This window comes from Gobio gobio, assembly GCF_949357685.1.
Source record: "Gobio gobio genome assembly, chromosome: 3".
Classification (NCBI taxonomy): domain Eukaryota; kingdom Metazoa; phylum Chordata; class Actinopteri; order Cypriniformes; family Gobionidae; genus Gobio; species Gobio gobio.
Genome location: NC_137099.1, coordinates 66,899,294 through 66,917,006, shown reverse-complemented (window position 1 = coordinate 66,917,006; position 17,713 = coordinate 66,899,294). Strand labels below are relative to the sequence as shown.

The following is a 17,713-nucleotide window of genomic DNA, read 5'->3' as shown; positions in this document are numbered from 1 at the left end:
TAAACAACACAAGCTGAATATTATAAGATACAAAATCATAAACAGTTTATTATTGCTGTTTATAATATTTTATATTTATTATGTATGTAAATATTCTAATTAGATTCTTATTATATCATTATATTATGATACATCTGCATAATTGAATCATCACAGATATTACCATGATAAATACATAAATAATAATATGTTTATTATATCATATCATCAAGAGAATTATCTTGTTTATTTTATTTATTATCTTTATTTTATATATATTTATATACTAAAAAGGGATGTATATAAAATGTATAAGACATGCTTTTAGAGTAATATATATAATTTGATATAATTATTTAGTTAATTACAATATATAAAGTAAAACACAGTTGTTTAGTTTGGGGTGTCTTTAATTGCTTGGAAATGATGGCACAATGCTAAAAAATCTCAATAGTCTTAAAAAACACCCTTTCTGATTTCTAGATTCTTTCTTGTGAGTTTGGGGTGAAAATGAGCCGGCCGTGTTTTTGGCAGATTGCATGAGATTCCCCCCTTTATAAAGAGAGAGAGAGAGGCAGTGGATTACGTGTGTTTTCAGTCAGAGAGCGAGTGGTTAAAGTGGGGAAAAGGTTACATACCAGCCAAGAGCACAGTGGCAGCGCATGAAAGAAAGAGAGAGAGAGAGAGAGAGAGTCTGAGGGACAAAAGCAGATTGTGTGAGAAAAACACAATGAAGGGAGAAAGAGAGCAGAAAACACATCCGTTCCCTGAGGAGACGCGGAGAAACCAGGATCAGGAGATGCAGGAGAAAGACAGCAGTGTCTCATTCAGACGGACTGATGGACGGAGGGCTTGTAAATGTGTCAGCGGGTGAACAGTCATTGGTTAATCACCTCTGACCCAGTCAGCTGGCCTGATCACATATGGGTGGGTGTGTGTGTGTGTGTGTGTCCAGGCACCAATCAAATCTGGAAACATCATTCACACTAGGCACTCCTGACCTTTCCCCCATAATGCATATGTGGGAAACAGTTTGATTCATATTCTTCATTACACAATCTATGTTCTCAATGACGATTTTAATGTGCGTTTGCTTCAGGGTAACTGTAACGTAACTGTCATGAGAGTAAATCACACAGGGTTATTACACTGAAGGAAAACCTTGAAAAATAAGGGAACTTTAAAAAATGATTTACAGGTCTAGAAATGAGCAAATCCTGAAATTTTTTAAAGGAATATACATTTTTTTCAGTTTTGGTTTTAAATGCAATCATAAAAGGATTAAAACAAAACATTGCAGACTTAAAATATATATATATATATATATATATATATATATATATATATATATATATATATATATATATATATATATATATATATATATATATATATATATATATATATATATATATATATAATATAAATAACATACTATACGCACAAACTATTTATTATTATTATCAGGCAGGTGTTGTATTTTTGTTTTGTTGTAAAGTACTTTGTACTTAGTAAATTTGACAAATAAATATATTTCAATAAATATTTAATTGATTACAATAAAACTCAAGAGTAAAAGTAGCAGAGAGAAAACGTGCTCTATTTTAATAAAAAATAATGACAAAGAAAGACATCTCACTGCTTCTAAAATACGATTTGTCTTCTTTAGACAAAATCTAATTTACAGGCCTGAAAGTTACAAGTCATGGACATTTTTATAGTATGAAATATTTAATCAAAATGGCTCTTTGAGTGCAATCAAAGTTATTTTTTTAAATTCATGGAAATTCATTGGTCAAAATGTCGAAAGGGGAATTATTTGAGGAATTGCTGTAAAGGGAGTTGAAATGACCTCTTCATATGGTAGAAAAACTGGACGTATGTATCCATTTAACCCTCTGGGGCTCTTCGGTCATTTCTGACCCAAATTTTTAAAAATAAAAACTCTTGATGTTTTAGAGATTCACCCCTTCACTGAGTCCTTTTTTTCTGCATCCTGGCTGATTTGTAGATTGTATGCACAAAAAAACCTCTGTATTTTCATATTTGTCCCCAATTTCCCATTTATTTCCTATGGGGGTCATTTTTGACCCGAAGGTCCTGAGTGTGACTATTTTTTTTACGACCACTTAGACTTTTCAAATCCTGTCCCCAATTTTTTGGGGTGTTCATATACCAAGTACCAATAAAGTCACCAAGTTTCAGACCATTCCGATGAAGCTACGATTTTTTATTTTTTTTTATAAAACGCAAGATCCACTATAGTGGTAAAAATGTGCTATTGTGTGATAAAAATGCTCAATGTGTCCACCGGATGGCACCGATCTCATTTAAAAAATTGCTTTCATGAGGCCTAGGCTTGACTCTAAAATGAAATACAGCTTTAATAAAAAAAAAATATATATGTATATAATTTTTTTATTATATTCAATGGGAAAAAATGGGTCATAATTATTGCATAAATATTAATTATAAATTATAAAATTATCTCAAAACACCAAAAAAGAAAAAATATTATTGAACAAAAATATATTTCATTGATTTTACTCAAATCTTTTTTATCTTAATCCCGCCCTCCGGGTCATTTTTGACCCGAAGGTCCTGAGTGTGACCCATAAATGAAGAACCCCAGAGGGTTAAGAGTTAAAATAAATATAAATTGTATTTAGATAGAATTATATATACTATTTATAGTGTAGGATACAGTATGAGCTCAGTTTGATGTTGTTTCTGTGATGTGTGACGTGTGTGTTTCTGGTCTCAGACAGGTTATTTTACATCTACACCTCAGGAACGACAGGTTTGCCTAAAGCTGCCATCGTGGTTCACAGCAGGTTTGTGCAACACTGTTCTTAAAATACTGACCAAACATCATCTTTACGACTGTTTCACTCTGCATTTGTTTGCGCTGTGTCAACAGGTACTATCGCATTGCTGCGTTTGGATATCACTCCTTCGGTCTGCGGCCAGATGATATTGTTTATTGCTGCCTGCCGCTCTATCACTCCGCAGGTCTGTTTGCAGTGCACAAACGCCATGTTCAACACACTTTGTGCCTTTCACTCACTCTGTTCAGCTCTGTTGAAAACACCACATCACTAAAAATACCTTCAATAGCTGTTCGTTCTACACAGCAAAAATTAACTCTCCTGGGAGTATATATGAGACCACACTCAAGAGTGTTAAAATAAGAGTGTTAAAGTAACACTGAAGCAGTGTTAAAGTTAATGAGATAATTAAGTGATTAATTGAGTGATGATTGGCCATTAGTGACGAACACCTGATGATAACAAGCAGAATCGCCAAAGGAGAACACCACAATTTTTGTGCCGCCGTTATGGTGATCAGTGTTTGATTTAGTTTGGATCTTGACATTGAACACATTAGATTTTGTTTTGAGTTTGGTAAATGCAAATTTGGTGGGTTTTTATTTATTTACTGGTATCATCTGATATCCCAAACAGTGTAATAGTTCACTTTGTGTCAAATCTATAGTCTACCAACAGCCTTGCCAATGGATAAACAATTTGTTCTGAGTTTTGAGTAAATATTGTGTAAGATGTGTTATTTAAATTCAGCAGTTTTGTGCGAGTCTTATTTACATTGTCAGTTTAAGTAAATACCCTAAATTTAAGTATATACCAGCATTTTAACATTAGATATCACCTCTGACCATTTAAGAACATATCGGATGACCACCAGTTCATGGACCCTTTTCACATTTCGTGTATATTACACTGGTATTAAAAAACAACATAAAAACTTTGAGGACATAAATTTAAAGATTGGTTTTTAAAAAGGGGATTTTTCGATTTCAGTTTTTATATCGCTCTATTAATTTAGAAAATACTGTCAGCTGTAAGGAAAAAGACAATTACATTTGAGAATTTTATACAAACGCCACAGTAAAATTTTTTTTAGATTGGAGTAAAACTAATTTTGAGATGTTAAATATAAATCAGGCGAATTATATATGAACAAACCTCTCAGTAAGAAACTTCCGAATATAGATAGGAATAAAACTGTAATGTTTGGTGTATGTAAGTTTTGCTGATGGGGAGAAAAAACTCATTTTGAGATGTTAAATATTTATCAGGCAAATTATATATGAATGAACGCCTCAGTAAAAACATTCAGAATATATATTAACGAATTATACATTATATTAGCGAATTATATATTAACAAACCTTTCAGTAAAAACCTCCAGAATATAAATAGGAATAAAACTGTTAATTTTGGTGTTTGTAAGTACCACTGTAGTGGAGAAAAAACTAATTTGAGATGTTAAATATTTATCAGGCGAATTATATATGAAGAAACCTTTCAGTAAAAACCTCCAGAATATAGATAGGAATAAAACTGTTAAATTTGGTGTATGTAAGTGTTGCTGAAGTGGAGAAAAAAACAAATTTTTAACATGTGAAATATTTATCAGGCAAATTATATATGAACAAACCCTTCAGTAAAAACCTCCAGAATATAGATAGGAATAAAACTGTGAAATTTGGTGTATGTAAGTGTTGCTGAAGTGGAGAAAAAAACAAATTTTTAACATGTGAAATATTTATCAGGCAAATTATATATGAACAAACCCTTCAGTAAAAACCTCCAGAATATAGATAGGAATAAAACTGTGAAATTTGGTGTTTGTAAGTGCCAGTATAGTTGAGAAAAAACTCATTTTGAGATGTTAAATATTTATCAGATGAATTATATATCAACAAACCCTTCAGTAAAAAACCTCCGGAATATAGATATGAATAAATACGTTAAGTTTGGTGTATGTAAGTGCTGCTAAAGTGGAGAAAAAACTCATTTTGAGAAAACAGCCTTTAAAAAAATATCAATTTTAATTGAAATTTACAGACGCAAATAGATAAAGCGCAATAAAATAAACACTTAACAGCATACTTGTTTTCTTTCCATTAATCTGAAACAACACATTATGAAAAGCCCCAAATCTTAAAAATGTTTTTGTCTGTGGAGTCTTTCCTTAAATATCTTTTATCTCATTTGACCAGTTTTTAACATTTAATTTAGAAATATCTGTACTGAAAAAGGTAGATATATCTGTATTTTAAAGGTATTTAGGATAAAGCCTGTTGTTACATTTAAGACTTTAGTCTCTGCAGGTTCTTGAAGGCACTACCACATACAAATAGGCTATTGAATGTATAGTTTTGGTCACATGGGTTCAACAGACAGGATCAGTGTAATCAACCAATCCTCTCTCTTCTTTCTGGGTTTTCCAGGAAACATTGTTGGCGTAGGTCAATGTCTGCTGCATGGTCTGACGGTGGTGATCCGCAAGAAGTTTTCCGCTAGTCGTTTCTGGGACGACTGTGTCAAATACAACTGCACGGTGAGGACCTTTGACCTCAGTCACAGTCGTAGGCGTTTCATTGGCCATTGAGAGATCTGTCTAGTGCAGCTAATCTCGAAAATGTGCATTTAGGACAGTAAATGATCAGACTTTTAAAGGGAGGAGAAAACACTTTGTATATCTTTTGGTGAATGTCATAATTTCAATAAAAATGTATAGTATTTTGGTCGCTGTTCAAAGTTAAATGCTGTACCATAAAGAAGACCTGTTTGTGACAACCAAAATGTGTTGTATACAGTAAATAATTTGCTTAATGTAATATTACATACTTCTACTAAATTTAGTTTGTTATAAAATGATCAAACCAGCACGAATACACTTTTTTTATTGTTGTTGAAGGCTGTAATTCCAAATTTTACAGTATTTTAGTGCAAATTCATCTGTCACTGTTGAAATTAAAAGTGAAATACTGTTCCATAAAGAAAGACAACCAAAATGTGTTTTGTACAATAAATAATTGCCTTAATAAATATAATACTTTTTTCAAAGACCTGTTTTCAAGGTCTTCAATGTGAACTTAATTGTCTGATTTAAAGCGTTTAATTCTAGTTTGTGTGTGTTTGCAGGTGGTCCAGTACATCGGTGAAATCTGCCGGTACCTGTTAGCACAGCCGGTCCGTCCGTCCGAGTCTCGTCACAAGGTGCGTGTTGCCACGGGCAACGGTTTGCGGCCCAACGTCTGGGAAGCGTTCACTAAACGCTTCAACATCAAACGCATCGGTGAGTTTTACGGAGCCACCGAGTGCAACTGCAGCCTGGCCAACATGGACAACAAGGTGTGTGTGTGAATGTTTCCTGAACTCATTACATTTCATAGGTATTTTGTGTTTTATTGATGTGTAATGTGCTCCTCTGGCCAGGTGGGGGCGTGTGGCTTCAACAGCGTAATTCTGCCCAGCATTTATCCCATCAGACTGCTGAGGGCAGACGAGGACACCATGGAGTTAATCAGGGACAGTCGAGGACTGTGTGTCCCGTGCAAACCTGGTGAGAGAAACACACAATCTCAACCAGAAAACACACAGTAGATGTGTGATTAAAACCTCAAGAAGGAAGCAAAATATTATATAATAATAAACTGCATAAAATATTAAATATTTTTGGATAATGACGCTAAACTTTGTAATTGATTGTCTCGTAAGACAAAGTTTGGGATGTTTTTAATGTTTTTGAAAGTCTCTTCACTGCAAAAATTTTTTTTCTTACTTAGTATTTTTGTCTTGTTTTCAGTCCAAATATCTAAAGAATCTTACATTAAGAAGCATTTACTAGACAAGCTAAAGATTTTGTCTTGTTTTGGGGGAAAATACCTCATAATTAAGGGAGTTTTGTCTTAAAATAAGCAAAATAATCTGCCAATGGGGTAAGCAAAATAATCTTAATTCAAACAGAAAACAAGATTATTTTGCTTATTTTAAGACAAAACTCCCTTAATTTTGAGTTATTTTATTTTAACAAGACAAAAACTTTAGCTTGTCTAGTAAATGCTTCTTAATGTAAGATTTGTTTAGATATTTGGACTGAAAACAAGACAAAATACTAAGTAAGAAAAGCATTTTTTGCAGTGTTCTGCTTACTAAGGCAGCATATATTTGATCAAAAATACAGTAAAAATAATTTATTCCTGTGATCAAAGCTGAATTTATCATCATTACTCCAGTCTTCAGCGTCACATGATACTTCAGAAATGCTCAGGAAACATTTTATTATTATCAGTGTTGATAATAAAAAGCTTAATATTTTATACTTTGATTAATAGAAAGATCAAAAGAACAGCATGTATTTGAAATATAATCTTTTGTAACATTATACATTTCTTTATTTTACTTTTGATCAATTTAATATGTCCTTGCTGATTAAAAACATTTGTATCTTTAAAAAAGAAAACCATACTGGCCCCAAACTAGTGTATATTTTGCAATAATGACCTACTGATCGTACACTGTCCCTTACTTACTGAAAAAAAGTATGTGGAAGTTGAATGAATGATATATCTTTCCTTTAACTGGCAACTCGAGATTTCTGAACACACAGTACCATGACTGAGTAAACAAGTGTATTTCAAAAGTGTTTCAAAAGGTCTTCCTTTGTATAATTTGTAAATGGGTCAGAAGTCATCTTCTGTCTGGGTAGTAATGGTAACGCACACTAGGTGTGTCTTTCTTTGTGCGTGGAGTTTAAATAAACATGAGACGTCAGACAGCCAATGAGAAACCAGCATTTATTATGACTTGGAGTGTGACGTGAGAGTCTCTTGTGTCCTTGTGTGGTGTATTTTAGGGGCCGTTTACACGATACCATTTTTAATTAAAAACTGAAAACTTTTTATGCGTTTGGGCCATTCATTTACACGACAACAGAATTTTGGGGGCCTGAAAACACAAACTTTCGAAATTGGGTGTTTGAAAACGATACAGTTATTGTCTCAAAATACTATTATTGTATACAAAAATGTTAATTTGTGAAAGTGGTGACGGCATGCGTATTACACATTCAGTCTATAGGAGCTGACATCGCCATCTACTGGCCTGACAACAGAATACAGTGATTTTAGTCATTTTTGCGGATCCATTTTAGTTATTTCAGTACATGAAGATAAGAATGAGAGTTTGCCTTGGAAACTAGCTGAAATAAAATATGTTAAAGTTTTTTCTATACATATTGTATTTCAGTTAACATTTATTTTGTCAAGTAATGAAAAAAAAATTTCTTTAGGAGAACCAGGGATCATCGTTGGCCGAATCAATCCACATGATCCGTTACGTCGTTTTGATGGCTACGCGAATCAAGAGGCCACCAATAAAAAGATTGCGCACAACGTCTTCAAAAAGGGAGATTCAGCGTATATATCAGGTAAACTCAAAGCTCTCTGGACGCTTTTCCGGATCCTCTTAGATTCCTCTCACTCTGTGTTTCTTCTGTCTCAGGTGATTTGATGGTGATGGATGAGTTCGGTTACGTGTATTTCCGGGACCGAGGCGGAGACACGTATCGCTGGCGGGGCGAGAACGTCTCGACCACGGAGGTGGAAGGAGTCCTGAGCTCTCTGTTGAAACAGACGGATGTGGCCGTCTACGGCGTCTCTGTGCCAGGTCAGACATCCAGATGTTATATATAAAGAAAATAGCCTCAGATGCTTTATATAATGAGGTAGGGATTTTTAATGTGAGTATAAAAAATTGTTAAAGCCTCTCTATTATTCATCAGGTGTGGAGGGGAAGGCAGGAATGGCCGCCATAGCAGATGTGACGATTGACTTCGACTGCAAGGCGTTTCTAAAAGATATGCAGAACGCTCTTCCCTCTTACGCTCTGCCCATCTTCTTACGATTTTCACCTGAGGTCGACAAAACAGGTGACAGATTCATACACATATTTCCACTGTATCTTCCATTGTTTTCCTCAAACATACACTGTAAAAGATTATCATACATTAAATTTAACGATAAAAGACTGTAAAAATGCTATATTAAAAACCTGTAAAATTGGTTAATACGTCCCTTACTATACTAGAAAAGCATAGATCAGCGCTAATCAGAGATGGAAACTTGAGTCTGCCACTTGGACTCGAGACGCAAAAATATTAGCTGGACACGTGAACAATTGACTCAAAACTTGACTTGGACTTGAAGACAGAGACTCGTGAAAAACAAGTAATTTGGGTACACAGGAGAAACTCCAGTGTTAAATGAACACGCCTCAAAGTTTGAATTCACACTCAAGAGTGTTAAAGTTGATGAGATGTGATTGAGTAATGATTAACCATTAGTGATGAACACCTGATTATAACCATAGACAGTAAAAGAAATGGACACAGCGACCCCATAGACTTCCACGGAGAGAATTGAAGCCACACTAGGAGCACTTACTTCCTGATGGCTGAGCGTACTGCGCAGCCTCAGACTGAGCTTGACGACGTAGATGTGACGTGATCTGCCTGTCGGACAGTGGCAATTCTTCTAGTAGTTGTGCAAAGTGAAATCTGAATCACCGAATCGTGCAGAGACAGAGCGAGTAGTAAGCAGGAGCAACTTTTGATGAATGAAGCAGGATCTGCAACATCTCTATCTGCGTTTATGCCTCCACGTCCCCCCGATTGCCTCATAGACAGTAAAAGATTGCCTACGAGCTTCTCCTTGGGTCTATACGGTAATTTGCTCAACAACGCGACGCAGTCGCGTGGTTATGACGCAATCGTTAGCCAATATTTTACAAAAACAGCTTCAACGGGGCGATAGTGTAAGATACAAGGTAATGGAGCCTTTTATACATTGTCGTGTTTGTTTAGAAATAAACAATGGATGAATGGAGTCTTTAAACGCCTCAGATGTAAAGATATTCACTGTCAAAGTGAGGCCAAAATGAATGGGAGTCAATGGGATTCTAACAACAGGTGATGGCTTGGTTAGCAATGGCCGCGCCTATGGGTGGTATGTTTTCCGGGGGCTCGGCTACCCCCTTGATTATAACAAGCAGAATCACTGAAGGAAATAGTCACATGTTTTACACCACCATTATGGAGATCAGTGTTTGCTTTAGTTGGGCTCTTGACCCTTGAATTTTTAATATTAGATCTTTGTCTGGCTGCTGCAACTGAGTAATATCAGCCAGACAAGCCACAAGGATATATATATATATATATATATATATATATATATATATATATATATATATATATATATATATATATATATATATGGAATGTTATTTTTTTTATTACTTTAATAGATATAATGGGACTCTCTTAATCTTAAAATAACAGTAAAACAAATTAAATCAATTTATAATTTACAATGGAAACCATAAATTGACAACCCGACAAGGTTGGTACTTTTTTTTTAAATAGTTATGTTTTATTGAAAGTTTTTGTTATTAATTATGTACATTAGGGTTTTATGTTACAACTTATGTTGTTTAATTAACGTTTGTTGCATGAATTTAGTACCACACGTGTCACCATTATGGTCTTTTCTATTTTGTGTGCACATTCTATATTAGTATATATAAGATATTTAGAAAATGTCCTACCGTAAATATATCATAAATGTATTATTAGTAGTAATATACATTGCTAAGGACTTCATTTGGACAACTTTACAGGAGATTTTCCTCAGTATTCATTTTTTTTGGCACCCTCAGAATCCAGATTTTCAAATAGTTGCCAAATATTGTCCTATCCTAACAAACCATACATCAACGGGAGGCTTATTTATTCAGCTTCAGATAATGTATAAATCTCAATAATAAAAAAAATACCATTATGGTCCAGGGTCACATACAGGGAGTGCAGAATTATTAGGCAAGTTGTATTTTTGAGGATTAATTTTATTATTGAACAACAACCATGTTCTCAATGAACACAAAACTCATTAATATCAAAGCTGAATATTTTTGGAAGTAGTTTTTAGTTTTAGCTATTTTAGGGGGATATCTGTGTGTGCAGGTGACTATTACTGTGCATAATTATTAGGCAACTGAACAAAAAACACATTTATACCCATTTCAATTATTTATTTTTACCAGTGAAACCAATATAACATCTCAACATTCACAAATATACATTTCTGACATTCAAAAACCAAACAAAAACAAATCAGTGACCAATATAGCCACCTTTCTTTGCAAGGACACTCAAAAGCCTGCCATCCATGGATTCTGTCAGTGTTTTGATCTGTTCACCATCAACATTGCGTGCAGCAGCAACCACAGCCTCCCAGACACTGTTCAGAGAGGTGTACTGTTTTCCCTCCTTGTAAATCGCACATTTGATGATGGACCACAGGTTCTCAATGGGGTTCAGATCAGGTGAACAAGGAGGCCATATCATTAGATTTTCTTCTTTTATACCCTTTCTTGCCAGCCACGCTGTGGAGTACTTGGACGCGTGTGATGGAGCATTGTCCTGCATGAAAATCATGTTTTTCTTGAAGGATGCAGACTTCTTCCTGTACCACTGCTTGAAGAAGGTGTCTTCCAGAAACTGGCAGTAGGACTGGGAGTTGAGCTTGACTCCATCCTCAACCCGAAAAGGCCCCACAAGCTCATCTTTGATGATACCAGCCCAAACCAGTACTCCACCTCCACCTTGCTGGCGTCTGAGTCGGACTGGAGCTCTCTGCCCTTTACCAATCCAGCCACGGGCCCATCCATCTGGCCCATCAAGACTCACTCTCATTTCATCAGTCCATAAAACCTTAGAAAAATCAGTCTTGAGATATTTCTTGGCCCAGTCTTGACGTTTCAGCTTGTGTGTCTTGTTCAGTGGTGGTCGACTTTCTGCCTTTCTTACCTTGGCCATGTCTCTGAGTATTGCACACCTTGTGCTTTTGGGCACTCCAGTGATGTTGCAGCTCTGAAATATGGCCAAACTGGTGGCAAGTGGCATCTTGGCAGCTGCACGCTTGACTTTTCTCAGTTCACGGGCAGTTATTTTGCGCCTTGGTTTTTCCACACGCTTCTTGCGACCCTGTTGACTATTTTGAATGAAACGCTTGATTGTTCGATGATCACGCTTCAGAAGCTTGGCTATTTTAAGACTGCTGCATCCCTCTGCAATATATCTCACTATTTTGGACTTTTCTGTGCCTGTCAAGTCCTTCTTTTGACCCATTTTGCCAAAGGAAAGGAAGTTGCCTAATAATTATGCACACCTGATATAGGGTGTTGATGTCATTAGACCACACCCCTTCTCATTACAGAGATGCACATCACCTAATATGCTTAATTGGTAGTAGGCTTTCCAGCCTATACAGCTTGGAGTAAGACAACATGCATAACGAGGATGATGTGGTAAAAATACTCATTTGCCTAATAATTCTGCACTCCCTGTATACTTTTTTACTGTAGATTTTTGCTCAATCCATGTTAAATTTTTTATGGTAAAGTTATGGCAACTACAGCTGTTTTTTATTGTACATTTCACTGATTATTTTGTTTAACAGTGTCAAATCTTTCATGTCTTTCATCCCCAGACACCTTTAAAATAAAGAAAACGCGCTTGCAGAAGGAGGGATTCGACCCACGACAAACCACCGACCGGCTCTACTTCCTCAACAGCCGTCTGAGGCGTTACGAGAGTCTGACGGATGAACTCTACAGCGCCATCATGCAGGGAAACGTGTCTCTATAAGAGCCACAGGGAGTCTTTACTGTGTAAATGTCATAGTTGGGCATCAATGCGCAGTTTATTGTACAGAATCAGAGAGATAACTGCACTACAATCAAGCTCATACTTGACACGCTGTTCGGTTAGTACTTGAAACTACTAGTTCTGCCTTTCACATCATTCTATAGTAAAACAAGTGCCTTATTTCAATTCAGGAGCATCAGTAAGGGGCTGTGAAGTGAATTAATTGTATTATTATTATTACATGTGTATAGGGTTTTCTGATACAAAATAATGGACTGAACTCACTTTGTGAGATTATCTGATTAGCTGAACTAAACACATGACAGGTATCACTGAAATGTGAACACTACTGTAAATGACAGAAAGAGGTGGGAGAGCAGCGTGCGATTAACTAGTCAGTCAGAAGAGGAGTTCATCAGTTGTGCTCTTTCTCTCTGTCTGTGCATTGTTTGGCATGTTTGGGTTTGATGGTGTTGGGAGAGGTTTCCCATTCAGATGCCATTGAGAATGAATAGCTTTATCCAGGTATTATTGAGTTACTGTGCTCAACACTGTGATTGGTTTCAGTCTTACAGACAGAGTTACAGACGAGTAAAAGGATTACAGACGAACAGTATGTGAAACATCTCAAATCACGTTAAACTGTAGAATTTATTTTTTAAAAGCAATGACTTCTGAGAAACTATTGAATCAAAATGTTTTGATGTGAAATGTACATAATCATTAACCATTAGCAAATCAGACTGTTTGATTCCTTTTCAGATGTTTGGACTATTATACATTTACTTGACCTACATTTTCTAAACAATTTTAATAAATTTAACTTAACAATTTTACACCATGAAGTACATGAGAGTGGTATTCCCTGCATGGTGGCTGTGGCTCTTTCAGCAGATAATGCGCCGCCACAAAGCACAAATGCTTCAGGAATGGTTTGAGGAGCACAACAACGAGTTTGAGGTGTTGACTTGGCCTCCAAATTCCCCAGATCTCAATCCAATCGAACATCTGTGGGATGTGCTGAACAAACAAGTCCGATCCATGGAGGCGCCACCTCACAACTTACAGGACTTAAAGGATCTGCAGCCACAGCACACCTTCAGGGGTCTAGTGGAGTCCAGGCCTCAATGGGTCAGCAAAAGGGGGACCAACACACAACTCATAATGTTATGCCTAATCGGTGTATATTTACTGAGCAATCCTCTATTTTATAGAGGAGGGGCAAAATTACAGTTTGAGTCAAATTAGGGGTGTAAAAATGACTTTAGAAAGATGGCAGCATCATTATTTTATTTATCTGTTGACTTTATCAATCTTTGTTTCATTATAAGCAAACGGTAACCGTTCAAAAATGGCAAAAAGCACTTGTTTTTTTGCCTCAAGTTTGCTATGCCTGTAACTCAGGAAATGTTAAAGATATCTGAACATCCTTATAGATTCTGGCTCTTAACAAACTTTCCTTTTTGTTTCTTTATTTTAAAAGCCCTTGATGGATCAATCCCAGAGATATGGAGATCTTAAGATGAGTAAATTGTACACATTTTCAGAGGTCGGAAACCAAATGTGGTCACTTTGCACACAGCTGATCAAAGAGGAATATCTAAATATGCCAAAATTAATTTTCTCATGTTTTCTTACTTGTAACCCCAAACTCTAGAAGGTATCTTAATATCCTTCTAGATTCCCATTCTCACTAAACTTTTCTTTTGGAATCTTTAAGATCCTACATGGTTCAATCGCATAGATATTGGGGCCCCAATGTGACTCCATGTCCAATTTTTTTTAATGGACAAGAACCAAATGTAAGTAACTTTTTTAAACAGCTGATAGTAATTGTGTTTAAAGAAGAATGCCTGAAGAACAAATAACAAACTAGAGATGGATATAGTTTCCCTCTATCAAAACAATTGAATACAACACACCTCTCTGAGTCTGGGTTCCTTTAACTTAAGACTCAACGGAAAAGAAAGGAGACTGTGTTCTAAATTAAATTTTGCCTTAAAAAAACATGTCAAACTTCATCTATATGACTTTCCATTCATCCTGTTAAACAACATGATTGGCCGGCCAAGGCGAGACCACCAGCCAATCAAAGAACCTGGGAAATCCTCTCTCCAGCAAGGACCACAACAACAACAAACACAAGTTGCGCCTCTTAGTTGAACTGGGGCCTGTTTCAGTAAGGAGGTTCAACCAACTCTGAGTTTAAACCTGAACTCTAAGTTGACTTACTCTGAGATGGGAAACTCTGAGTTTTGGGTTTCAGAACAGCTGAATTGAGGTAGTTCATTCAACTCTGGGTCGACTGACTCTGAGTTAAGCTCATGCACTCCAACTATGAGAAGCCACGATCAATGGAGCTTCGAAATTATGATTCACCATGGCAACAGCACCCAACAAAAAGACGTCCGCATACTTCCGGGTCAATACACAATTTTAATTCTTAATTATTTTAATTAAGTTTAATTTTCATGGTATCCAAAAGGCAAACAAAGAATGTGGCAGCAGCTAAAAAAACAAAAAAAACAAAACATAATTCAATCAGGAAAAGCTTTAAGCATAAAATGTTCATGGGTGTTGGTTTAATGACTTTACAAACATTTGACATATTAATTAAATATCATTCAGTGTCCAATGTGCAGCAGCTTTTCCCACATAGACCCTTTTCACAGTGATGACGTGTTTTAATGGTCATCAATATCGTAAATCCTCTAACGTTTTTTGTATTTTTTTTTATGTATGTACATTTATAAAACTAATACTTTGTATTATATTACTTTTGCATCAAATTACAAAAATCAAGTTACCGCTGCTGTGAGAGTGTTTCTAATAAAGCGTCTATGGGAGTGATGGTTAAAATTAACATCTTTCTCTCTTTTCACTGCAGTTATCAATCTCACTTTAATTTTTCCATCTTTTTGAAAGTTGTGAAATCACTATTGTGGAGTTTTTCTTTTGCTATTTGAGCAAATGGAGACACAAAAATATATATTTAATGTATTCTCTCATTCACCGCTATAAGAGTTAACCCAACTATGACGACTTCAGCTTCGGAAACCCAGAAATGTGAAAAGGGTCTATGCTCTTTTCACATAATGAAATGTTCTCTGATCCCACCTGTTACATTTATTAATCAGGGTAATGACATTAACATTTGACTTCTACTCAGGCCAGCCAAACTCCAGCACCACTGACAGATGAAAAGGAGATGGAGGAAGAATATTAACACCCAACAGGAAAAAGAATAAAGTATTTGTAGGAAATAAAGATGAGTATAAAAAATGTAAATAAATGTATTTAACAGCTGTGGTGGTGGTTATGGCATATATCTCGTACTACCATCTGGCAGCATCCTTCCATTCCATACAATAATCCGTTTTCAGAAAGTGTGATGATGGGAATATGAGTGTCATAAATGCATCCAACCACTGGAAATCCTAAAGGAAATTCGAATTATTAGGGTTAGGGATACTTCTAGAGGTTTATCAAGTGAACGTCAGGATCCTGTATAAAAGGACATGCCATTTTTGTCACTTTGACCGTGTTCTCATGATGGAAATATGAGCAATGAATGTTCCTGCAAAGAATGCTTTTCTTACTTTGTATTTTTGTCAAGTGGCAGATAATTTAATTTGTTTTAAGTAAACTTTGCTTACTTTAGATTTATATTAAATTTATAATTTTTTTTATATTTATACTTGAAATACGACCAAAATACTCAGTAAGAAAAGCATTTGTGGCGTTTGACTGAATGAATAAACTATTTAAACACTGCTGGTGCTTTAAAAAGGGGGAGGAGACTGAAAGAAACTCTGGGTTTACCAAAGAAAACCTGCTTCTGACCAGGTTAGGTTCACAGAGTAAGTGACCCTGGTAACTGACTCTGAGTATAAGTTACCTCTCTTTCAGAAACGGGCTTGACTTACCCTGCTTTCTCGGGTTTGACATACCTCCCATTCTGAAACAGAAAACCCAGAGTTTCCCTTATTTCAGGGTTAACCTACTCAGAGTTTTCACTTAACCTCCTTTCTGAAACGGGCCCCTGGTGCATTGATTTCAAATGTAATAACCCCACCTAAGAAATGATAGAAGGGTTAAATTCATGACTGATGATTTGTTCAGGTCAATGTTAATAGCCAAATACGTTATTTTGTTATAGGACCGCTTCCCAGCTCAGTCTCTTACAACAAACACATTACAATAGTATTATTGACTGTATGTTTTATTATATTTAGGTAACTTTTCTTTATCGAAGTGGTTTTCCCCATCATATGGATAAAGTTTAAAAAGCATTAACCAACTCTTTATTACCACATTCAATGTTAAAGGAACTTCATACATTTCATAAATTGTAAGAAATTAAACAATTTGAGACCAGAAACGCATCACAGAACTGTAAGTAAAATAAAAAATAACTACGTACTTGTTTGTAAGGAAGGTTGTGTATTATTATACATATCACATGACAAAAGAACGAAGGACTCTATAGGTGACCTGATCATTTCTGTTTCCTGTACAGAACCTATAGGATGTTGCACATGTGCAGTCAACACTAAATGAGCGAATCTCTCTCTGAGACAGCTCGTTGTTCCATCTTAAAGTCATATTAAAGAATCGTTCAAAATGTTCACGATCGACCCATCACTAGTAAGTAAATATAGAGTTGTTCCGATTCCGATACCAGTATCGGAAATGCATCCGATACTGCCGAAAATGCTGGCATTGGTATCGGCGAGTACTGGAGTCCAGGCACCGATCCGATACCACGTAATTTATTAGGAATCTATTTACTGGTTAGCTCCGTTAGCTCTGACGCAGTTCTTCTTCGCCGCTCTTAAAACAGTTGCGCTGTGCTGCCATCGGCAGCTGCAGTTTTAGAGGGGCGAAGAAGAATTGATCACCTGACGCCTCCCTAAAACGAGCTAACATTAGCGCATCATGTCGGCGGTTTGGCAGTACTTTACAGTGGATGTTCCCACCAGTAAAACGGCGACATGCAACGTATGCAAAGAAGCAATTTCGAGGGGTGGCACAAGTGTTGCAAATTTCAACACCAGCAACTTAATCAAACATTTGAAGACGCGTCATGCCAAAGAGCACAGCGAATTTACCAAAACTAAGGGGAAAAAGAAGGACGAACTGCAGCAGCAAACTCTGGAAACTTCCTTCCAGCGACGAGATAAATTCCCCCAAGACAGCCAAAAAGCAACACAGATAACCG

General features: G+C 36.0%; 2 protein-coding genes across 4 annotated transcripts in view; both read left to right on the top strand.

Moving 5' to 3' along the window:
- slc27a1b (solute carrier family 27 member 1b) overlaps positions 1-13,325 on the top strand; it is a 20,982-nt gene extending 7,657 nt beyond the window's left edge. For all 3 annotated transcript variants that reach the window (XM_079812100.1, XM_079812098.1, XM_079812099.1), the window contains exons 5-13: positions 2,744-2,813; positions 2,900-2,991; positions 5,234-5,343; positions 5,931-6,140; positions 6,225-6,351; positions 8,080-8,217; positions 8,292-8,456; positions 8,572-8,718; positions 12,335-13,325. In XM_079812100.1, the coding sequence (XP_079668226.1) occupies positions 2,744-2,813; positions 2,900-2,991; positions 5,234-5,343; positions 5,931-6,140; positions 6,225-6,351; positions 8,080-8,217; positions 8,292-8,456; positions 8,572-8,718; positions 12,335-12,492 (1,217 nt within the window). In that variant the 3' untranslated portion in view covers positions 12,493-13,325. The remainder of the gene's footprint in view (positions 1-2,743; positions 2,814-2,899; positions 2,992-5,233; positions 5,344-5,930; positions 6,141-6,224; positions 6,352-8,079; positions 8,218-8,291; positions 8,457-8,571; positions 8,719-12,334) is intronic.
- The window catches only part of LOC307123536 (adhesion G protein-coupled receptor E5-like), a 224,242-nt gene that overhangs the window by 35,114 nt on the left and 171,415 nt on the right, over positions 1-17,713 (top strand). The window lies entirely within an intron of this gene.